Below are 25216 nucleotides of genomic sequence, written 5' to 3'. Positions count from 1 at the left end.
AGGAAGGTAGCCACTGAACATGTACAGTGCAGGAGTTAAGCCCTTGAGCAAAGAATTGTTTAGTAATTTTGGTGTTGTGTACGAGGACCAAAAAATATGTGGAAAGAATAGACCAGGCAAAGGAAAAGGAGCCATAACAGAGAGAATGATCCAATAACTCTCTAGCAGTAGTATTCTAACTGATGGTTGGTGGCCTAGCAACTTAATACCTACCAAGCCCCCTTTATATTCAATTGAAGAAGCAGACTTGAGTGTTTCTCTTAAGTAAATTTGCAAGGGTGTAATCCAAATTTATATGATTATTGCAGCAAACTCCATGGTGATGAGGCAATACATTAATACATTTTACCCCTGCTGTGCTATTTCAGTATATATAAAATTAATTTTCTATTTGAAAACACCTTCAAGATCTTTGGGAACTGTAATACTCCCTTTCTTTTTTTAACTTAGTAACTTTTTCAAGATTAATGATAATATTTTGACAATGCTGTATTTTGATTGTTCCGGTTAGGTATAGGAAATGTAAAGTATAATATTGGAGAGAAGTGTAGTTTTGAAACAGGAATTTAGAAAACAGTAAATTCATTGTGTAACTAACAGTTGCATTTTTATAGGCTACAATGTCACAGTTTTGGCATATGGACAAACTGGGTCGGGTAAGACCCACAGCATGGGAACAGCCCATTCGCAAGGAGATGATATTGAAGAGGCAGGGATCATACCAAGAGCAGTCAGAGACATTTTTGATGGCGTTGCAAAGCACACTGACTGTGAATTCATGGTTAAAGTGTCTTTTATAGAGGTGAGTTAATGTTTTTCTTTTTTTTAATGTACGTGCAATATTACTTTAATTAAATGTGAATTGCTGCCAGTGCCAAATATTTTTTTTTTCTATTTTCACCTTGGTATTTTCGTATACTTGTATCATTGTACTGTATACTACTTCCCTATTCATAGCAGCCCATTAATCATTATAGGCCATCTATCAGTCCTAGTATCTGTCCTCTGGTCTAAATAACATAATCAAACATAGTCCAATAAAATGCCTTTTGTGCTATTAAACATTACTCTAGTCTCACCTAGTAGATGTGTAATGAACCCCCGAGATCTGCCTAGCCTTTTCTGTCCAGTGCTCTGCTTTTACCCTCTTTCCACTCCAACTCAGCATTAACAACCCACCTTCACTCTCTAAGACTTAACTACAACATCACTGCTTTGTGACAACCTTCTCATGCTAAAGTTTTGTTTCACTTTTTTCATCTTCGTGTGAAGTCTCGCGAATGTAATCTTAAAAGGAATCAAATGATGTATGGATTTCTCTTAGCTTTCATATATATATATATATCAGTTGCTTTGTTACTGAGCAATATTTGACTCATTTGGAGCTGCTTCCAATTCTTACTATATTGGGTTTCTTTACCATTTGTTTTAGCTCTATTTTTCAAAGATTAAAAAGGATTAAATTGTTCAATATGCATTCACTGTCAGTGCTAGTTCCATGTTACCCTTTGTTTCTTTTGTTAGTGGGTAGTTGGGGTGAGCAAGACTGAATTAGTGTGGTCTTAGCATCATGGGATGCGGCCTTAGTGACCCGTTTTGAAAATGTATACAGTCCTGTGAAGGACTGTCTGGTAAGTCCCATAGTTTTTTCAAGTCTTCCCTAGATGAAAAAATGTAACCTGTGGAATATGTCATGATACCTGTTCATTGATTACAACTGGCATGTTAATGCTGCATGTGTGTTGAGGCTTATGGACGAAGGCATAGCCTATGTAACGGCACCTCCCGTGGGATAGCAATGTATTTAATATGTTTTCAGAAATTCAGCGTATAGCCGTATCAGAAATAAATCATTATAAAGTACAGTATTACAGTGTATTTCTTATATTTTCAGCTCTATAAGGAAACTCTGTTTGATCTCCTTAGCAACAAAACCAAAGATGAGTGTGCTGTAGACATCAGAGAAGATTCTAGAGGTGGAATCAAGATAGTTGGACTTACCGAAATTCCTGTTACAACTTTGACGGAAACCATGAAGTGTTTGGAGCAGGTAGGGTTATGCTGCTTGTATTCAAAACTTTAATTTGTGTACAGATATAAAACTACTGTATGGCCTTATTAGATCTTATAGTTTGATTCGGGGGGGAAATTATTTTATTATTTAAAAGTATATTTGTTCCAACACGGAGTACTTACCTCGAACTACTTTCTTAGGAGTATCTTGGATCTCCTCCCAACCGACCAGAATTTTGCGTAGTTTACCCTATCTCCATTTTCTATGCGGGGGAACCTCTGGCGGAAGGATACGCTCCATGAGGCGACCCAGGGTCAGAGAGCGTGCTCGCTCAGGTCTCGACCTTCAGTAAGTTTTCTGGTCGCGTCGTGATAACATCTCGCCGCGCTCTCCTTACCCAGTGCGACCCTTTGTGTCCCACATGGTCCCCTTGTGTTCATACCTTACCTTATCCTACCTTTCCCTCTGTGTTCCTTTGTCGTTTTGGTGCTTATTGGTTCGTTAAGGAGAATCCCCGTCGTTGCCCCAGGCCTGTGGCCGGTAAATCTTGTGGGGCCTTTCTTTCCAAGCCGGAAATCGACCCCCACTCTTTGTGTTCGTTATGTAGGGGCACTGTGTGTTCCCCTACAACCACGTGTCCGGAGTGTGAATCCTGGAATGAAGTTCAGTGAGTGCGGTACGGCACCAAAAAGGAGGCGGCTACCAAGAGATCACCGGAGAAGTCGAGCATTGCCTCGCCTCTTGCTTCGCCTGATGCCTCTTTGGAAAGGGCTTCTCTGCCGTCTTCCCCTACCCAGAGTAGGGTACGAGGTAAGTCCGTTGCGGGGAAGCAGCCCATTGCTCTTCCCCAGGAGTCTATAATGTCTGTTGGTGGGGATGTTGTGTCGGTTCAGGCAAGTGGGGGGCCTGAGGGAGGGACAGGAGTGTGTTCGGGAGACGAGGTCCTGGTGCCAGCAGGGCCTGTCTTCCGACGATCCTATGTGGGGGAAGCCCGCTACAGCCTCTTCCCCCGCTTCTGGGGTCTGCGTTTCAGGTACGTCAGCGGCCGGGGGAGACGCCGAGAAGGAAGATTCACCGAGTTCGGACCCCCTCGCGTGGGTGCCGCCGAGGATGCCCTTCAGGTCGCCCATGAGACTGGAAGAGGAGTTTGACACCTGGTTTGTCCTCAAGAAAGTGCCTCGCTCTCCCCTGGCGCCGTCAGCAACGCTCCTGCCCGTCTTTCTTCAACCTTCTTCGCCAGTGGACCGGCATGAAGATCCACCAGCAACTCGGGACGCCTCGGACGATTTAGCACGTTCCTACCAGTCATCGGTGTCCTCTTTTGGGTCGTACTCTTTCTCCTCGGAGGACGAAGGTCCTCCGAGGGACTCGAGGAGGAGACGAGAGAGGTCCCGTTCCCGATCACGCCACGCCAGGAGACGTTCCAGATCCCCCACGAGGAAACACAGGAGCCGCCGCTCGTCAAAAGGCGAATGGGTGCGAGTCACCATCCCCCGCAGCCACCTCTTAGGAGCTTCAGCAGCCCCGAGCACCTCTGGCTGGCTCCCTAGAGCTCCTTCACCATCCTCGCGGTACAGTACGTCTCCTCCAGCAGATCCGATCATCAACGGAAGTCATCGCACCAGGTCTCGGTCGACAGGCATAAGTCTGCAAAGGTTCCGACTTCATCCGCCCAGCGAAGAGAGTCGCCCCTTCGGACTGGCAGCCTTGTCCCGGCCTCTGGTTCTTCGATGGCCCGCCCTGAACGAAGGAATCAACCGCCCAGCATGGGGAAACCCTCAGCTCCATGGATCTCTGCAGGAGGGAGTAGACCCATGACGGCTACTTCCGTCCCAGCGGAGCTGCCCGCTCAGCGAGTCGAGCCGCAAAGGGCTCTCCACGAGAAAAAGATTCCTCCACCTCACGCGGGACCCTCCGTCGTAGACGTGCCTACTCAGGCGGAGGACCAGTTGGCCGAAGGCCCCGTGGATGGCGGCGAATGTTCGACAGACGAGGTCTCCACCTATAGGAAGGTCCTAGCCCTCATCAGGCGGCATCATAGGCTGGATGAGCCGAAACCCTCGACAGATGAAGCTTGGCTCTCTGGTCTTAGCAGGCTAGGATAACCCTGTGCAGCAGAGGCCTTCGCTGGCTCTTCCCCTGGCGAGGGATGTTAGGCTGGGTATGGACCACATAGATAGGTTCATAGCCAGCTAGGCGGGTGCGCCCAGGAATCAGAGTGCCTCCAAACTCCCCCAGGGTCTTAAAACGCAGAAACGCTTTTATCTCCCGGAGGGGCGCTGCAGAGGTCCCTGTATGGTGGAGCCAACGATTGCTATCCTGAACCAGGGAGCGGCTGAAGTTAGGGCATCCTCCGCTCCGGTGTGTTTTTCTCCGGCAGAAACCTCCATGATGGAGGATATGGCCCGGGATTTAGTCTACGTATCGTCATGGTTGTACTGGTGGGCCTGCACGTTGGTAGGCTTTCAGGCCTCTCACGACCTCTCCGTCCCCGAGAATCAGTCCTTGCTGAGGGAGCTGATTAGTTCGGGGGGCAAAGCACTCAAGTTCCTCTCGTACCAGTCCCTCTCTCAGGCAGCCAACTGGGTCCTGCGGAAGAGGGACACAGTCCTGAGCAAGCTGGTCAGGAGACTACCGGACAGAAAGGCAAGAGCCTTGAGGAACTTACCTCTGTGGGGCGAGTCGGTGTTCCCCCTGAAGGCAGTAGAAGAGACTATGGAGAGGGTCAAGAAACTTAAGGAAGCGGGAGACCCCAGACCTCCACCGGCAAGACGACTTGCCCTAAGGAGATACTCTTCGGATGTCTCTCACCCACCCCGCACTTCGCTGATCCAGCCTAGAAGGGACACCCCGTCGGTGTCTTGGCACCAGCCCTTGCAGCCCTCCCGTAGGGGTACTTCGGCCCCTCAGGCAAACTTCAGGCCTACCTACTCTAGCTCCAGGAGAGAACGTTCCAGCCGCGCCTCTCGAAGGATATAGGAAGGGAGGCTCCCTACTCCTGCCGAAGGTAGGGGGATGCCTCAAACACTCTTGGCAAGCTTGGCGGGACCACGGAGCTGATCCGTGGACCGTTGCAGTACTGAACGAAGGGTACAGGTTGCCCTTCCTAGCGGAACTGCCCCCTCTGATCCCGGACCAGCAGGCGGAGTGGTTGGCACCCAAGGACCCCTTGAGAAGAAGAGCATTGCAGGAGGAAGTTTCGGCCATGCTCGCAAAAGGGGCAGTAGAGCCAGTCAAGGATCCAGGACCGGGGTTCTACAGCAGGCTCTTCCTGGTGGAGAAAGCGACAGGGGGGTGGAGACCGGTCATAGATCTTTCAGCCCTCAACAAGTTCGTGTGCAAGACCGACTTCAAGATGGACACCCCGAAGTCGGTTTTGGCGGCTTTGAGGGAAGAGGACTTCATGATGTCCATAGACCTCAAGGACACCTACTTCCAGATCCCTGTCTACCCCTCCAGCAGGAAGTTCCTAAGAGTGAAATGGGGTACCCAGACGTTACAATTCAGAACCTTCTGCTTCGGACTGTCGACAGCTCCTCAGGTCTTCACGTGGGTCTTCGCAACAGTCTCAGCCTGGGCGCATGAACAGGGCATCTGCCTGATTTGGTACCTAGACGTCTGGTTGTTGCTTTCAGCCTCAGAGGGAGCACTGAGGGAGCAAGGCGCGAAACTTCTGCGGTTCTGCGGTGTCTTGGGTATCACCATTAACCTGGAGAAGTCACAGCTGGTACCCTCCACCAGGATGACCTACCTAGGGATGGTTCTAGACTCCCGGTTGGCGAGAGCCTTCCCCTCCGTTGAGAGACTAGACAACCTAGATCAGATACTCTGGCCCTTCCTGTCGGGCCAGCCCAGGAGAGCCAAGGACTGGCAACGATTGATAGGCCACCTCGTGTCGGAGAAATTGGTCCCCCAGGGGAGGCTCAAACTCAGGAGCGTTCAGTGGAACCTGAAGGAGCTCTGGAACCAGGGGGATTCCCCGCACAGGATAGTCCCGGTGTCCCCGGAGACGAAGGAAGTTCTGAAGTGGTGGCACGACAGAACAAACACCCTCAAAGGAATGCCCTTCGCAGTCGACCCTCCGGAGATGCTGCTGTTCATGGACGCATCCAAGGAGGGTTGGGGAGCCCATCTTCTCGACAAGGCAGCGAAAGGAAAATGGGACTCCGAGGATAGGAGCCGGCACATAAACGTGTTAGAACTGATGGCCGTGCAAAGGGCATGCCGAGAGTTCGTCCATCCACTCCGGGAAAACACCGTGGTTCTGATGTGCGACAACGCCACGGGTGGCCTATGTGAAAAAGCAAGGAGGACTGAAATCGAAGGAGCTGTGCAGTCTCACAATGGAATTCCTGGAATGGGCGGAGGAGGAACAGATAAAGATCACAGCAAGGTTCATTCCGGGAAAGAAGAACGTTCTAGCCGACGGCCTCAGCAGGATGGGTCAAGTAGTAGGGTCGGAATGGTCCCTACACCCAAGAGTGGCTAAGACCATCATCCTGAAGTGGGACTCTCTGGTAATAGACCTCTTCGCCACAAGATTAAACGCACAGCTCCCTGTGTTTTGTTCTCCTGTGCCAGATCCAACAGCAGTGTTCGAGGACGCTTTTCAACATCCTTAGGACAATCTCGACCTATACGCCTTCCCCCTCTTCGGGATGCTCAGACAAGTACTCAACAGAGTGAGGAGGGGGAACAACCTGTGGATGACTTTGGTAGCGCCCTGGTGGCCGGATAGAGAATGGTTCGCAGACCTAAAGGAACTGGCGCGCCTTCCACCTTGGCCCCTTCCGGATAGGCCAGACCTTCTCCGACAACCTCACTTCCAAAGGTTTCACGAAAACCCTCGGTCCCTCCGCCTTCACGCGTGGAGGTTATAGAGTGTCTCCTGAGGAAGGAACGATATTCGTCGAAGACCGCAGCAAGGATGTCAGAATACCTAAGACGGTCCTCGGTCGCGTTATACCAAGCAAAGTGGGCTACTTTTACCAAATGGTGCACCTCGAAGAACATCAGGCCGTTAGCGGCCTCCATTCACGAGATAGCCGACTTCCTGGTCTATCTGAGGGACTAAGTGGGCTAGAGTGCTGAAGATGCTTTCAGAGCCCCCCTTCGAGCCTCTCAAAGATATCCTGGACAAGAAGCTCACCCTCAAGACGGTCTTCCTGTTAGCCCTTGCGTCGGCAAAAAGAGTAAGTGAGATTCATGGGCTGTCTTACGAGATCTCACACTCGAAGGGGTAGCAAGAAGCTACTTTCAGGTTCTTGCCTACCTTCGTAGCCAAGACTCAGTCAGAACCCAGCTGTTTGGGACCCTAGGTTTGAGGGGTTCTCAGTGCCAGCAATCCCGCGTTCAGACAACCCGAGGGACTTGCTACTGTGCCCAGTCAGAGCGGTACGTAAGTACCTAGAGAGAACGGCCAGTCTTCGCCCTGAGACCAAGAGTCTGATCGTCTCCTCAGGACTAGTGAAGAAGCCGGTCTCTAAGAATACGATCTCCTTCTGGCTGCGGCAGGTAATCATGAAAGCCTACAACAGTTCGGGGGTCTCTCTTCCGGGGAAGCCTAGACCCCATGACATTAGGGGCCTGAGTACTTCGTTGGCCTTCGAGAGGAACATGGCAGTGGGCCAGATCCTGAGAACAGGCACATGGTCAAGGCAGTCCACCTTTACGGCTCACTACCTAAAGGAATGTTCGAGAAAATCCTTGGACGGGTTCTCTCTTGGCCCTGTCATTTCTGCGCTCCAAAAGATTTAAGGTGTAGCCCCGAGGAAGCCGTGGGCGGTAAGTCCAAGAGAGACGGGTTCCTTCCTTACCTTTGCCCCCCTATCACCCTTCCCCTACATGACCCTAGAGTCCTTCACCTTCCATGGGATACACTGTCAGTGAATGAATACGTCTCCGAGGATTTTTACAGAGGTGAGTTACTTAGACACTAAGATAGTTTTTTGCGTAGTTTTCCCTAATTTATCGTTTCTATTTTTGGGTCAGCAGAATCTAGACTCCTATCTAGGTTCCTCTTTTCCCTTCGTCATCGGTCTCTAGGTCCGGAAGGCCAGTCCTACCTCCTAAAGTATAAGTCTCCTAAGAAAGTAGTTCGCAGTAAGTACTCCGTGTTGGAACAAATCACCTATTCTAAGTAATTTGTATTTTTCCTAACGGTACTTGCCTCGAACTACTTTCGGGTTATGGCCCACCCGTCCTGCCCCGAGTGTCTTACAGGACTATTAGAAACCTATCTATCATAAAACTTACTGAAGGTCGAGACCTGAGCGAGCACGCTCTCTGACCCTGGGTCGCCTCATGGCGCGTATCCTTCCGCCAGAGGTTCCCCCGCATAGAAAATGGAGATAGGGTAAACTACACAAAATTCTGGTCGGTTGGGAGGCGATCTCAGATACTCCTAAGAAAGTAGTTCAAGGTAAGTACTGTTAGGAAAAATACAAATTACTTGAAATTTGTGATTTATTCCAGTTGGGTGAAAACCGCTCCCATGGTAAGATACATGAATATTCTTATGTAATTTCAATAAGTTTTTCTATGGTTTATAAGTGATGAGCTTTAGAATAACTTCATTTTTGGTATTTTTATTAATAAATTTTCCTAATTTTCATACTTAATTTCACATAATCATTTGCATTAGATTACTAGTCATAATTAATTATTTAATTTTTGTATTACATTCACATTTTAAGATGCTTTAGCAACTGATATCCAAGTGTTGTTTGTGTAAGTAGCCTAGGAAGTTTGTAATGATTCTTTTAAAATTTAAGCGGTCTTCCCTCTGTGGTTGCTGTTTTCATCCATGGCAGAAGAATTGATAAGTAATCCGTACTTGTATAAATGTCATGCCAGTATAGAAGTCAGAGGAGCTTTTATTTTTTTATTCACTTTTCAGGGGGCAGTGAACAGAGCAACTGGAGCAACTGCCATGAATGCAAGATCTAGTCGTTCCCATGCTATCTTTTCATTACATATCGAACAAAGAAACAAGAATGAGGGGTAAGTTGGTGTTAATATTTTTTTCATCTGTTAGTGAACTTGAAATGGCATTGAACTTGCTCTCCAATTCTATCTTGAAAATAAAAAAACAATTTATTTTCCTGTTATGTGACGTGTGTAGCAATTTCTTCGAAAAGGTCTTAAGTATCATTAGTTATCACTGATGTGTAAATGTGTTTGTTCATTATGATCGCCAGTGAAACGTAAACAGAGCAATGGTTTCTGTTTTAGGTGGTATGGTTAGGAAAAACATGATATAAAATGACTCCTATTTTATTTATTTTGAATTCTAAGGATAAAGGAAGTAAATCGGCATTAGTACAGTAATAACATCATCATTACATAACAAATACGTGGTAAGATATGTTGCTGCAAACGGTAACACAGGTGTGTAAATGCATTCATTTGTTTGTTATGATCGGCGATGAAACGTAAACAAAATATTGGTTTCTGTTTTAGGGGGCGTGTTTAGGAAAAACATGATATCAAATCGACTTCATTTAATTTATTTTTGATTTCTAAGTACAGTACTGTTTACAGCAAAAGCTGGGGTATACACTGATGATTTTGTAATTCTCCAGTCATCTTATACAACAGGTATGACATAATTTCATTAATAGTTGCCCTAATGTTTGACCTCGTCTTATCTAAAGGTCGTCTTATACGCAGAAATATATATTCAGTTGATTTTGAAGCTGGCATTGAGAAAGTGCTGTGAAAGAAAGTGATAATGAACTTGAAGTGGACAGAAATTTCTGAACAGCAAATGCGGTGTTCAATTGCTAGCGAATAGATTTTATATGGCTTGAGCATGTAGCATTCATTAAGAATGTAGAGCACCAGTTTGTCAGAAAAGGTATGCATCATTACACATTATAAAAGTAGCCGGACTAAGACTAGTAGAAATAAAAGAAGTGTAGTGAAGACTGAGGAAGGCTTTCTTCCATCCATATACCAAGGCACTTCCCCCAATTTTGGGGGGTAGCAGACATCAACAAAGAAACAAAACAAAAAGGGGACTACTCTCTACGTTCCTCCAGCCTAACCAGGGACTCAGCCGAGTTCAGTTGGGAAGGCTTTCATAAAATGGCATAATTAAAGGTCTTGACTCAACTGGAGTTCAGACAGGAATTTTACTAGACAAAAAAGTGGAGAGGCCTTATTTCAAGAGACAAAAGTGAAGACCTCACATCACAGCTTATGCCATATAAAACTGTTGATGAGGATTTGAACTGTGCTTGAATTTTCATCCTGTTCTCATCTGATGTCTGACCTATGGTGTTTGGCTATTCCAGTGTACAACATTTTAGCTATATCATTTTTGTGTGAATCCAACCTTGCTTCTTGGTATTCTTGTCAAATTGTATTAAAATGGAAAAAATAATTGCTAATAAGAGATACTGTATCTTCACCTCCTCATTTGTTCAAACCATCTCTGTTTACCAGTCTGAATGTCACCCAGACTTATTATTTCATTTGTTTTATCCTTCAACAAAGTTTGAAGGACGTTGTTTTTTTGCCCGTTTATTTATGAACAACTTCCTGGCCACAATTTTACTCATAGAGCAGTGAAACTTTGAGGGATTAATTATTATGTTGAGATGTGGAAGTGATTCAATTTTGAAACATCTTAGGCCAAAGGTCAAGGTTAAGCAAAAGGTCGACCAAATTACTGTATCCCCTAAGGCAAGCTGGTTTCGAGAAGTAAGCTGCCGTGGAGCCACGGAGGTCTGCACTCTGAGTGCTTTTCTGGCTTCTTATAAGATGATACCAAATATTTTTAGTCATGATTTAACATGTAATTTTCCCAAATTTTCTTGAAAAAGATTGTAGAATATTTTAGCCATTATTTAAGGTAATGTGGGTATACTTTTTTATTTTAATGTTTCACAAATTCACAACTGTAGGATACTGTGCATTATTTTTTCAAAGTCTTTCAAAGTCTTGAGAAAAAAAAAGAGGTTTTAAGTTTTTTGATGCATGAAGTTCCAAGAGGAAAACTGTGTTGCAGTTTGCCTTGTTTGATCAATTTTGTACTATATTTATATTTTGTATCTCATTGTCATTGTACAGTAATTAATTGTCTCCCATAATTTTTCTAGTCAAATTTTCATACATTGTTGACATGCATTTCTTTTTTTCTAGGGAAAATATTGTGAGTTCCAAGTTTCATTTAGTGGATTTGGCTGGGAGTGAACGAGCAAAAAAGACTGGGGCAACAGGAGAACGTTTTAAAGAGGGTGTTAATATAAACAAAGGCTTGCTTGCCCTTGGTAATGTGATATCAGCCCTCTGCGAAGATAATAATCGAGGTCATATCCCCTACAGAGATTCCAAGCTTACCAGACTACTTCAAGGTAAGTAACCTTTTAGGGAGTCAAGTCACATTAAGAGTAGATCTCACCTAATTAAGATAAAATTATGGGATAATTTATAGCCTTTAGTATAAATTTAACCAGTTTGTAACTTCATTGACAGCCGGATTCAATTAGTGTGTAATTTTTTATTGCCTCATGATGGTGTCTTATCCTTCTGTCATGTAAGAGGAGGGTGTGTTTCTTTGCATACTGCTTATTAGAACTCTTGGTCCATATTCCACTATTATACCTGTTTTTATTGGACTTCTTTACAGCAGTGACACAAATTACATTTTAAGCAATTTGTTGATGAGTAATAACTAATTAATTTTTTTTTGCTCCTACACTTGATACAAACCCTCATTCTTTACTATAGGAGATATTCTATCGTGAGCTGGAAAATACGGCAGTAAACCTTAACAAGGTCGTTAATGACCGGGCCGGTAGTTATCCATCTGTTAGTGGTGGGGGACTGCCGGTCGGTAGCTACTGAATACCTTCAATCGAATTCTAGCCGTCGCAGCGGTAACACTGCTGCTCCTGCTTTTGTTTGACTGGCAGACTAGTCTTTCTTTATTGTGTTTTTAATTAACTCTTTCTTTGTTAGATGTGATGTCCTCTATTATGAGGAAGTGTCCCGGGGTTCCTCCGAAATCATGTGGCACATTTATGTCACCACCGGAGGTGGATCCTCATTCCCTATGCCCTTCGTGCAGAGGTCATAGGTTTTCTGAAGGCTCCCCCTGCCAAGTATGTAGAGATTGGTCGCCCTCTCTTTGGGAAAAGTTCGTGAAGAGGAAGAAGAAGAAATCCAAAAAAGATTCTTTAACTCCAGGTTCGCCGTCGAAAGGTAAGGAATCTCGGGCCTCTTCTTCGGCCTCTCGATCTCTCCCTTCAGACTCTTCCTTGCCTCCATCTTCCTGGGGGAAGTCAAGGAAGAGCGGCACCATTGACTTGACCCCCATTCCCCTTGGTCAGGCAGATCACGTTGCCCCTCCCACTGGGACAATTTTTTCCGCCACCGGGAATGACTATTACCGCTTCCATTCCAGATCATGTACGAGCGGTATGGCCTGCCCTTGGACTCCCTGGTTCTCCTTCGGAGAAACTGGGGAACCAGTTCCTCACGGGCACAGTTTTATTTCAGGTCCCTTCTGTTTTGGAACCCTCGGGAGTTCCGGACCTCGCCGTCCTCCCGTCAACTCAGTCGGCGCCCGCAGGAGTTTCAGTAGATATAGTAAATTCAGCTCCGGTGGCGCCTACTTCGCACCTCGCTTGCGCTTCTACAAAATTACAGTGTCGCAAGCGCAAATATTGCAGTACCTTCCCCTCCTCCTCCTCCTCATCATCATTATCGTCCTCGCCCTCCTCGGAGGCTAGGAGGGAGAGAGAGAAGAGGAAAAGGAGAGCTCGCTCTCCTTGGCCCAGACGTTCTCGTCGGAGAGACAGGCGACATAGGAAGAGACATCATCGTTCTCGCTCTTCCTCGCCTTCTATCTCTTCACGAAATGTCTCGCCGAGAGACTATAAGCGCTCTCGTCACAAACATAAGAAGAGCGCTTCCTCGCGTCATCGTTCTGCCTCGCTATCGACCTCCTCTCACGAGGGATCATCGAGGCGCTCTAGGTGCTTCAAGAAAAAGAGCGCTAAGATACGTTCTCGCTCTTCGTCACAAGAGAGTTCTTCAAGGCGTAATAAGCGCTCCCGTTGGAGAAGCTCTCCCCACGATTTTTCATCTTAACGCGCCCTGGACAAGGGAAAAGCGTACCCTGAGCGCGATCCCTCTCCTTCACATATTAGTTTGAGGAGCTCAGATCGCTCTAGGAAAGGGAGAAAGAGCTCTTCTCACCGTCGCTACGTATCATCAGAGAGAGAGAGCGCTCTCGTCCTTCAACCTCCCGATCGCGAAAGTCTCCGGGCATATTCGCGCGGGGTCAATCACCTCGCCCTCGTGTTTCAGACAGGACAGCTCCGGTTCTCTTGCTCCCTAATGAGTTACGGAATACGAGCCTCACGAGAACCTCGGGAGAAGACGCAGGGGTTCAACCCTTCTTCTCCTCTGTTGAGAGCAGAGTGAAAAGGCCAGATTGCCGATCAATGCAACCTCTTCTACCTCGTTCTTCAGACCCTTCAAAAAGAGGAATCTCTACGAACCTTACTAAGACAGTAACGATAATTCGATCACCTACGCCTAGACCATCGACTTCCAGGCGAGGTCAGGCGCTCGCGGCGCCATTATCCAGCACTCAGCCTTCCCTTGGAACAACGGCAAGGGAGTCTCCTACATCGCCGTTACCTCCAGACACTCTGACTTCTATCTCCCTTCCTCGCAAGGAATTAGCGCAACCGGAAGATTCCTCGGAAGAGCAACCATCAAAGGACTTAAGAGTCATCCTATCTGAGGGCTCTAAGAACTATGTGTAATATCTCAGGCCTTGGCGATCTACATCTGTTGCCTCGACATACCGATGCTCCAGCTTTAGACAGACTATGTCGTCCTCCACCAAACCCTAAAGCCAGAATCGAACTTCCCTGTTCTATTCACACTGCAGGCCGTCTGAGGAAGGTCTCGGGGGGAAACGGATTCCTTGAAGTGGCAAGGATCCCATAAACTTCTACAATTCCTGTTTTCGAGGCAAAAGCGCTTTTACAAGGTCAGAGACGCCAACCCTTCTCTTCTGACCCTGGATCCCCTCACAGCAAGGCTCACACCTGGCTGCTCTTCAGAGAGACACTCTTCTCTCCCAGTCTCCTTTTCTGCCACAGAAGCCTTGGCAATGGAAGCAGCTTCAATGTCCCTTCTGGAGGCATTATCCTGGTTTGACACGTGGTCAGGCACAGTCGGCTACCTAGCGAGTCACGAAGACCTATCAAACCAAAACTCTATGCAGTCCCTACAGGAAGTCCTAGCTGGTGGGGCCAAGACAATGGACTTCCTAACTGCTACAACTGCAACCATGTAGGGTAATTGGGTCCTCAAAAGGAGGGAATCTGTAGTTTCCAGACTTCATAGGAGCATCGGTAAGGCCAAGAAATCAGATTTGAGAAACTCGGACCTTCTGCAACCTCTCCTCTTCTAATCAAGCAGTTTCCTCTGCCTTAGATACTTGGAGGAAAGAGACGCAGGACACCGCAATGCAAAAGGCTGCCTCCCATCGCACAATGCAACAGCAGCCAACTCCACAACCTAAAACCACAACCGCAACTCCACTCTCAGCCAAGAGCCTCAGCCGCCCCTCTTTTATAGTCAAACCTATGGGCAGAGGAAAGTCGGCTCCTCCCAAGGCTAAAGGCAGAGGGAGGAACCCTAGACAGAAATAGGGTCACGGCTCCCCCCTCGTAGTGTGTAGGGGGGTGCCTGCAGGAGAATTGGAGGAGGTGGAAGGCTATGGGGGCCGTGAATGGACCATCAAGGTGCTTCGTTGGGGGTACCGCATCCCCTTCATAGGCTCTCCTCCTCTAATTCCTTCCCCTATCTCGTCCTCTCAGGTCCCTCGGGATCCCGGGAAACAGCAAGCCCTAGCTCGGGAGATCCAGAGCATGCTTCTAAAAGGTGCCATACAAGAGGTTTCAAACACCTCCCCGGGGTTTTTCAGTCGCCTCTTTCTGGTAGAGAAAGCCTCGGGAGGTTGGAGACCAGTAATCGATCTCTCTACCTTGAATCAGTTTGTGAAGCAAACTCCATTCAAAATGGAGACAACAGCCTCTGTGATCCAAGCGGTGCGTCCAGGAGACTTTATGGCATCTGTGGACTTAAGGACGCATGTTTCCAAGTGCCGATCCATCGCGCATATCTGAAATTCCTGCGCTTTCTGGTTCAGGGTCGAATCTTCGAGTTCAAAGTCCTATGCTTCGTCCTCTCGACCGCCCCACTGGTCTTTACGAGGGTTTTCGAACTCGTTTCCTCGTGGGCTCACAAGCACGGGATACGACTGTTAAGGTACCTAGAAGATTGGCTACTCCTGGCCTCGTCCAGGGAGCTAGCTCTGGATCACCTGAGAAGACTTCTAGACCTTTTCAAGGACCTGGGGATCCTTGTAAACGCAGAGAAGTCTTGTTTGATTCCAACCCAAGTCTTAAACTATCTGGGTATGTCCAACACCCAGGTAGGGGGGGTGTTCCCTTCGGAAAACAGACTTCGGAGACTGGAACAATCCATAGCTCAACTCTTGTCTCCCCTGCCTCCTACAGCCAATTTGTGGCAGAGAATTCTGGGCCGTCTTCCCTCCCTGGAAAAACTAGTTCCAGGCGGAAGATCAAGAATGAGAAGTTTCCAGTGGCATCTGAAGACCCATTAGTCTCAAAAAATCGATTCCCCATTCTTGTCAGTGGAGGTTCTAGCTCTGGTGATACAAGATCTTCATTGGTGGTCAACCAGAGAGAATACCCAAAAGGGCATTCCCCTCCAAAGCCCCAGTCTGAAGTTAAAACTCTTTTCGTACGCATCGCTACGGGGCTGGGGTTCCTACCTAGGCCCGAAATTAGCATCAGGAGTTTGGTCTCCGATAGAACAAACTCTCCATATAAATCACCTGGAATTATTAGCAGCCTGGAAAGGCCTAAAATACTTTGTAAAAGATCTACAAGGACGAGAGGTGGTGCTGATGAGCGACAACTACGCCGCCGTCTCGTACATCAACAAACAAGGGAGTACTCTGGCAAGAGACCTCTGTCTGCTAGCGGTCCAGATTTGCCAGTGGGCGGAAGGTCACAACATTTCTCTCACAGCCAGGTTTATTCAGGGCCAGAGAAACATCGTGGCGGATCAACTGAGCAGGCATCACCAAGTGTTGAGTGGCGAATGGTCTTTGGATCCTCGAGTAGCGAAGACAGTAATAGCTTTGTGGGGTTTCCCCGCAATAGACCTGTTCGCCACTTCTCTGAATGCGAAACTTCCCCGCTACGGGTCCCCAGTTCCAGACCATCAGGCAGCGATCCAGGACGCCCTTCAACATTCTTGGGACAACATGGACGTGTACGCCTTTTCACCCTTTTGCCTGCTCAGAAGGGTGATCAATAAACTCAGGACCTCCCGGAACTGCAAGCTAACCCTATTATCTCCGGCATGGCCAAGCAGAGAATGGTACGCAGACCTTCTTTCCATGCTGGTTCAGGTTCCAAGGTTTCTTCCTCCAGAACCCCTTCTGCTGACGCAGCCACACAGTGGTGTCCCCCATGGGAGAATCCCCTTCCTGAAGCTTCATGCCGGGAAGCTGTCCAGTCACTCCTCTGAAGCAGAGGCTTTTCAGGGAAGGTGGCTGAGCACATGTCCAGGCACCTGTGCCAATCTTCCACAAACCTCTACCAAGCAAGATGGAGAGTGTTTGCAGCTTGGTGTTGAGGGCGAGGCGTGTCTCCACTCGATCCCTCTCTTCCATTAGTGTTGGACTTCCTTGTGTATCTCAGGGAGGAAAAACTCTTCTCAGTCTCGGCAATTAAAGGCTATCGTTCAGCCTTAAGCCTCATCTGTAGACTGAGAGGGGTTGACCTTTCCACCTAAGAAGATATCACCTTGTTGATTCGAGGTTATGGCCCGCCCAGCCTTCCCCGAGTGTCTTGCAGGAGTTCGTATGTATTGTTATCAAAAGCTTACTGACGACCGAGACCTAGGTCCATGCTCTTGCACTCTGACCCGGGTCGCCTCAGGGCGAGTATCCATCCGCCACGGAGGGACCCCACTAGAGAAAACGGAGATAGGGGAAACTACTCAAAAATCTGGTCGGTTGAGAGGAGAATCCCAGATACTCCTAAGAAAGTAGTTCGAGGTAAGTACTGTTAGGAAAAATACAAATTACTTGAAATTTGTGATTTTAACCAGACCTCTGAGCCATCAATATAATTTTCAATGTTGTAGGTTGGGGTGGGAGTTTTATGAACTGTTTAGAGTTAAGACATGTATAATTACATTTAATAGGACTTGAAGTGAAGTTCCTGATACTTTATATCATTTGTTTTAATCTTGAGATCTAGTGGCTATAAAAAGAATTTTTGTTGGACTACACCACATCCTCTTATTAAAATTTGAATAGAAAGTAAATTTATGAAATTATTGATACTGTATACCCATTTTATGAACTTTCAGATTCCTTGGGAGGTAATTCTCACACAGTAATGCTTGCATGTGTGTCACCTGCTGATAGTAACCTGGAAGAAACTTTGAGCACTCTACGATATGCGGATCGTGCCCGAAAGATTAAAAACAAGCCCATTGTTAACCGGGATCCTCAGGCAGCTGAATTAGCAAAACTGAGACAACAGGTATTTATGATAACTTTTGTTGTGTTTTGAATGGCAAGCAGTTGATAAAAGTTATAAAATCTAAATTGAAAGCAGTTGTGCATACATGATGTACAGTTGCAGTGAATTTTGTGAAGCTTGGATATAATTTTTAATCTAGAGGGAAAGTCATGACAAGTTAATTCCTCATCCAAATGGAATGGAATCACAGCAGCTTTCCTTCACGAGTCACTGCTGTGTTTAAAGAGCACTGTAATACTGTATATCCTTTTTGTTTTTAGTAAAAAAAATGTAATTGGATAACAATGTTATGAAGACGAGGCATTTTCATTATATATGTATTTACAGTCATACCTCTCTTTACGAAAGAATCTGCTTACAAAATTTTCACGCTGCAAAACTAGATGTGAAGATTTTTCTAACTCATTGCAAGAAAATTTTTTCATGATAAAAGAGATTAGCCAGCTAGGCCGAGAATAAAATAGTCATCCATTAAAAATGAGGTCAGTTGATGAAAACGGGTTGTTTGCACAATAGAAAATGTATCTCTATAGTAAGGCGAGTTACCGAAATATGGTGGTGTTCCTTCTAATCACAGATTTCAGTTACATTTGCACTGTCAAGAAAAAATGTATTTTGAAGCGATGTCTATCGAATATTTAAAATCAGGGTTGTTGTTTGTGGGAAAATCATATTATGAATAATGAAGCTGTAGAGATTGTGTGTGCAAGGGCTGGAAAATAGATTGAGAGGGTTTAGACATGTAAGGAGGAGGGATGAGGAACATTTGTTCAGAAAACATTAGACAAGAAAGTAATAGTACAAAGACCAGTAAAAAAGGACCTGGAAGTTGTGAAAATGGGTGATAGACAAAGACCTGGACCTGATGAGAGTTCATGAAGAAAGACCATAGGATAAAGAGTGAAGAAATTTTTTATTTTATTATCTGATTTACATTTGTATTGCAATTGAAAGGACTTTACTTACAACTTATTGTTTTGATTTTTTCTTTCCTAGGTTCAGCAGTTGCAGGTCCAACTTCTTGCATCTAGCAATGGTAATAATGGATTTTCACAGGCCACCAATGATGAGGTAATTTTTTTTTTTTTTATTAATTCTGTGAAACTTGCCTGAGGTTCATAAGGCTTCCTACTTGAAGTTTGTCAATGCCATTTTAATTCTCTTCAATAACCCTCTAGTACTGTATTGTGGCTATATGGCTATGTATGGAAGTGATAATGACTACTCGTTGCTAATGAATGGGTCAAGCATATTTCTTTCACTCGGCTAATCCAGAATAATAATTTGTTACAGTGATAATTTAGCTTTAGTTTAAATGGGGATGTGTTCATGTGTACTGTATATTGTTCAAGGGATTTGTAGCTTGATCAGAATCTTTGTTCACTTTGTGTCACAATTGTTAAAGAAAAATTTCTTTAGATTTAGGGGAGCATCCGGGGAAGACTAGGGTAGGGATTTAGATGGTGATGGGGTACTGCCCAGGCTTTTACTGACCTCTCAGGAGTTTATAGTGATGTGCTTGATAAAGAATTTTCTATTTTTATGGAAAAGTTTGCTGTTCATGCAATATAAGAAAGCTAACATTCCTTCTGAAGGTTGTAGTGATCCTATTTTGACTTGAACCCTTGGCTAACTTTTCAATTTTTGCTTAATGGTTCTAGTTCACCATTCAGTAAGTGTTTTGATGGTACACATTGTATTATAGAGTCAATAGCCTCACCATGACCCTTGCTCCTTCAAATTGATTCAGTTCTTTCTGGAGTATTTAGACTTACATTAACTAATAGGGTTAAGCATCTCCACGTTAATGATGCAATGATTGGCTGACTGATTGATTATAGTTTACATCTATAACCTGCATTTAAAGCATATGTTATCTGTTGGGAGACAATAGTTCTCTATATTTAAGTAAACAGGTGAAGGGGATAGTTTTAAGTAACAAGTTATAAGATTTAAATTTCTCAAATGCTGTGATTAAAACTTTTACAAAAGAGATTTGCTATTACATTTAAGTAAACAGGTAAAGGGGATAGGTTTAAGTAACAAGTTATTTAAGATTTAAATTTCTCAAATGCTGCGATAAAGACTTTTACCAAAGAGATTTGCTATTATATTTAAGTAAACAGGTGAAGGGGATAGGATTAAGTAACAAGTTATAAGTTTTAAATTTCTCAATTGCTGCCATCCAGGATTCCTTAAGGATTGTTAATATTAGAAATGTAGTTTGGATAGATCATTTAATTGATAATCAAAACTATCATAGAACTGGCCTGCAGGGTTCCTATTAGGTATGTGAGAGATGTTATTTAATGAATTACAAGAATGAACATTCAACTACAATATTGGATAAGTTCAAAATGTTGATTAAATTTTTTTTTTTTTTTAAGGAATTTATTTTTAAGAGTTCATGTCCATTGCCAGTGGAAAGTTGGATATTCATGTAGAAAAAAAACTAACAAGTCTGTTTATAGTTTATATATGAAATATCTGTTTTGATGTTACTGTTTTTGAAATATTTTATTTTAATTGTTCATTACTGTTCATTGTTCATTATTGTTCATCATATCATTTATTTATTTCCTTATATCCTTTCCTCACTAGACTATTTTTCCCTGTTGGAGCCCTTGAGCTCATAGCATGATGCTTTTCCAACTAGGGTTGTAGCTAAGCTAGTAATAATAATAATACTGAATTTCTAGAATTTTAATTATATGTTATTCTTTCAAGGTCCATGTGTCAAATGAGTGTGGCCAGTTTGATAACTTAGGGGTTGTGATTATTGTACCTCCTGTGATGTTTACCATTAAGTGTACTTTATTATAAAATCAATCTTTTGAAATCATATAGTGGTTCAGTCACTTCCTCAAAAAGGTGACAGCTCTAATCCCAGTTACCATTCAATTTAATGTACTGTTGTATGGCTGCTGTAATCTAAGATAATCTGGGGACTTTTTTTTTTCCATCTTTTAACTTTTACTTGGTAAAATTTTCTTATATTGTGTTTCAATTTGTTAATTATTTTATTTTCTATATGTTCTGCTATCTCTATATCTACTGATTTTCTGACCAATTGCTCTTCCGCTCATCAAATATCCTGACCATCTCAATATTTGAAATCTTGGTTCAATTTCCAGCATTATTACAACACCATCTTTCCAATTATTCGTAGATTGTAAAATAATCTTTTCCACCATACCTGGACCACTCAGCTTACCATTCGTTAGTCGCTCATTCCTAGAATTAACATTTCATTGTTGGTTCCCATGCTTTTGCTGCATAGAGTAGTACTACAGTTAGTCTTTGCTCCCTGTAGATGAGACAAAGATGGGACATTGATATTGAACAGCATTCTAGCTATCTCTCAATTTCATTAATGCTGTTACCACTTTCTTACTATCTTCTTAACTTTTGCTTCCAGCTTCACAGTCAGTGTTTACAAGGTAAGAGAAATGCCACCTGCTTGCCTTGTAGCACTATTCTCCACTTCCTTCTCATCCTTATGAGCTATTGAAATGTACTTCAGGTTTAAAAAGAACTCAACACTTTTTATTGTTAAATCCTTGCCTTCTCTTGTGATACAGTTCTTGTCCACTCCCACACCTTTACCAGAACAAACTACTGCCTTTTGAGTGATTATTTGATTTGTGCTGACACATTCACTGCATAGTTTGCACATTCACTGCATAGTTTGCACATTCTCTACACATTAATTTTCTATATCCACTCACGAGACAAAATACTATTTATTTTTTCTCCCTTATCAAAGTTCCATCTGCATGGTCTAATACACAAAATCAGTCCATAGACCATTAAGAAAATATCTCAAATCCCTAGAAAGTTTGGTTAGTGTAGTATTTTGTAAAATCTTGTTTAAAGATAACAAAAAAATTTAATATGAGCATTTATTTTATTACTTTGCTGACATATATAATTTTTTCCAGATAAATTCCTTGTTATCTCAACTGAAGCTTTATCAAGATGAAAATGAAAAGTTAAATAGAGCCCTTCAAACAGCATTGGATGAAAACACAAATATGGCTGAAAAAGCATTATTAGTAAGTAATCTAACCAAGTTTTGTAATAAATTTATTGATTTAGTGTGAATAAGCCTGTCATATATTTATTGGCAGTTACTAGAAGTATTTTGGTGTTTGTTGATGATTTGTTGATGTAAACTATTGTTTAATATTTTTTTTTTTTTTTCACCAGGCTGAAATGGCACGCGATCGTTTGAAGACAAGGTTAGAAGAACTCCGATCTCAGACGGGTTATACTGTGGAAGCTTTAAACAAAACGTTAGATGTTACTCAAAATCCACAGCTTGAAGAGCAAATTAATCTGATTAAGAGCCTACAGGATAAGATAATCGAATTACAGGTATGTAGTAAATATATATTTTATGTGATATGTGGTGGATAATGTGGGAGGGTGGGCTGTGGCACCCTAGCAGTACCAGCTGAACTCGGTTGAGTCCCTTGTTAGGCTGGAGGAACGTAGAGAGTAGAGGTCCCCTTTTTGTTTTCGTTTCATTTGTTGATGTCGGCTACCCCCCAAAATTGGGGGAAGTGCTTTGGTATATGTGTGTGTGTATATGTGATATTTCAAAGTAAATATTTTCCCTGTGACAGAAAAGGTAGTAGGTTGGCCAGGGCACCAGCCGCCCGTTGAGATACTACCGCTAGAGAGTTAGGGGGTCCTTTGACTGGCCAGACAGTACCATATTGGATCCTTCTCTCTGGTTACGGTTCTTTCCCCTTGCCTACACAGACACCGAATAGTCTGGCCTATTCTTTACAGATTCTCCTCTGTCGTCATACACCTGACAACACTGAGATTACTAAACAATTCTTCTTCACCCAAGGGGTTAACTACGGCAATGTAATTGTTCAGTGGCTACTTTCCTCTTGGTAAGGGTAGAAGAGACTCTTTAGCTATGGTAAGCAGCTCTTCTAGGAGAAGGACACTCCAAAATCAAACCATTGTTCTCTAGTCTTGGGTAGTGCTATAGCCTCTGTACCATGGCCTTCCACTGTCTTGGGTTAGAGTTCTCTTGCTTGAGGGTACACTCAGTCACACTATTGTATCTGGTTTCTCTTTCTCTTGTTTTGTTCAAGTTGTTATAGTTTATATAGGAAATATTTATTTAAATGTTGTTACTATTCTTAAAATATTTTATTTTTCCTTGTTTCCTTTCCTCACTGAGCTATTTTCCCTGTTGGGGCCCCTGGGCTTATAGCATCCTGCTTTTCCAACTAGGGTTATAGCTTAGCATTTAATAATAATAATAATAATAATATCTATTGGCTTTTAGTTGAAATTTCTCATGGCAGATTTACAGTCCTTGGCTATGGTTGATTCATCGTAGTTGTTCATCCGCTCAACACTTTGCATTAATATAATTTTTAATAAAACAATATGTTTTCTTTTAACTCCTTCGGTACGATGACATCAGTATACGTCAAAACATTCCTGGTAATACACACCGTGACATCAGGATATGTCATCATCACTATTATTATTATTATTATTATTATTACAAGCAGTTTTATATCTTTCGACGGCTATTTATCGTTGAATTATTACGGAATGACACAGTTATTTCAGTGAATATAAGATTTCTTATACGCATAAATTCACAATGCTTTACCATTATTTAGAAATAATTACATGAAGAATAAAGTAAACTTTGACAAATTTATTCTGTAATCAGCAGTAAAAGAAATAAACATGGAAATGTAGCTTATTATAGAGTAAGGAAGCAAGTATATGTGATGGTTAAAATATTTTACACAGCTTGAGTTGCGGATACACAGCCTCGTAGCTAAGGGGTTAACTTAAGTGGAGAGGGGCTTAGTCGCTGATCAAGTCTATACTGTATGTGGTCAATCTCTAGAGCATTGTCCTGCTAGCTAGGGCATTGTCACTGTCCATTGCCTCTGCTATTCATGAGCGACCTTTAAACAGATAAAGTGTTAAATACCTTCAACTTATCATTATTTGATTAAATTTTTACTTGAATAATTTTTCGTTTGATAAGCTGACCATCCCCTAAAAATGAGCCCATGATTAGTGACATCATTTGTACTACTGCCATTGCTTGATGTAATTTATATACTTTTTTTCTAATTTTGAAAGCCATGCACCGCATTTACATATTACTAATGCATTGTCTTCCCCATTTATGTTGTAAATGATATAACAATTATTTGTTATTCCTTATAGAAATGATCCATTATTTCCATCACATAGTCATAGTGGACTTGTCAATTGATTTATTCATGTCATGATTAGTAAGATTGTAGGTACTGACACTCATTACCTTTATGAGATATTAGTTAAACAATTCTAATGCATTCTTCACTTCAGAATACATGATATATCCACTAATTTCAGTCATATAAAAAAAAAAAAAAATGTACAAGTTATGCTACATTACTCATTTGATTTCTGGTTCATAATTCTCATGATCTTTCAATATTTAATAGAAATTGCTGTCAATTTTATCACACCATGAACTCATTGTCTTTTTTAATTACAGGGTGAACAACGCAAGAATGAAACTATGATGATGGAACATGAGTTATCACGCCACAACATTTCAACAAACACTACGCACATAAACAAAACTGAAGATGGTAATGAAGATCAAAAGGATGTAAATTCCAAAGACCCAGGGAGTGATTCTGAGGAGTCTCCATCGAAGCAGTTTGGAACAGCTTATACATTACGCCAGGCGAAGTTGAACGAGGAGTTGCAGGTATTAATTTTCTCCATATTGTACAATTTAGAATTTAATGTGATGTTGACTTGTAGAGTCATTCAGCAGAGGGGATATATTAGGGAGTTGAGAATTGCAATATTTAGTAGACAGAAATGCATTTGTATCACTTACAAATAAGATGACTGAGGTGACTCAAGCATCACTTAGGCATGAGATGGAAAGTGGGTCTAATGTCAAACTAAATGCATGCAGACCTTGACTCGAGACCAGATGTCAGGTAAACTCTCGAGTATATTCTTATAAATGCCATTTGGTATTGCGTGTATGAACAATTCTAAGGATTACAATTATTTTGAGGATTCATGCTAGCTTTGCTAATATTCTAATGGCACGAGCTTTTCACATTCAAAATTAAAAGATTTTCTTCACTATACCCCTCCCTCCCCAGGAGACCAGCTGGTGCTAGGTTGCTCTCATTCAAGAGTAAGATCTAGGGACATCGATCCTGTTGGAGCCAGTAATCTAAGTGTATCGTACAGTATTACTTTCATTGTTGAAGTTTACTTAACCAGTTGGAGCTCCCCAAATTTGTGTTTTCTTATACATTTTGCCTTTTTTTAGTCATATTTAAAGCAAGATTATCAAGGCACATCTTACTCTGGTTTGAAACTAATTTCTGTGCCACATATTTTTTTAATAGGCTTTAATTAGAATTTTCCAATTGTTGAGAGAAACTCATGGCTGATTGTGTCAAGTTAATGAGTACAATAGTTTGTGATAGGGTATATAAAGAGTAAGAGAAAAGGTGAGAGTACAATAGTTCAGAGGAGTATTCAGATCTAATTTCTGCTTTTTTGTCCAGTC

The 25216-nt window shown here is 43.2% G+C and overlaps 1 protein-coding gene across 2 annotated transcripts in view; it reads left to right on the top strand.

The window, feature by feature from the left end:
- LOC137642717 (chromosome-associated kinesin KIF4-like) overlaps nucleotides 1–25216 on the top strand; it is an 85991-nt gene that overhangs the window by 28597 nt on the left and 32178 nt on the right. For both annotated transcript variants that reach the window (XM_068375525.1, XM_068375524.1), the window contains exons 4-12: nucleotides 615–802; nucleotides 1895–2050; nucleotides 8913–9016; nucleotides 11162–11373; nucleotides 17456–17631; nucleotides 18628–18702; nucleotides 21573–21686; nucleotides 21841–22008; nucleotides 24170–24388. In XM_068375525.1, the coding sequence (XP_068231626.1) occupies nucleotides 615–802; nucleotides 1895–2050; nucleotides 8913–9016; nucleotides 11162–11373; nucleotides 17456–17631; nucleotides 18628–18702; nucleotides 21573–21686; nucleotides 21841–22008; nucleotides 24170–24388 (1412 nt within the window). The remainder of the gene's footprint in view (nucleotides 1–614; nucleotides 803–1894; nucleotides 2051–8912; nucleotides 9017–11161; nucleotides 11374–17455; nucleotides 17632–18627; nucleotides 18703–21572; nucleotides 21687–21840; nucleotides 22009–24169; nucleotides 24389–25216) is intronic.

Source organism: Palaemon carinicauda, chromosome 6 (assembly GCF_036898095.1).
Source record: "Palaemon carinicauda isolate YSFRI2023 chromosome 6, ASM3689809v2, whole genome shotgun sequence".
In the NCBI taxonomy this organism is placed as follows: Eukaryota; Metazoa; Arthropoda; class Malacostraca; order Decapoda; family Palaemonidae; genus Palaemon; species Palaemon carinicauda.
Note: the sequence above shows the minus strand (reverse complement) of the source record. Positions and strands in the feature narration are given on the sequence as shown.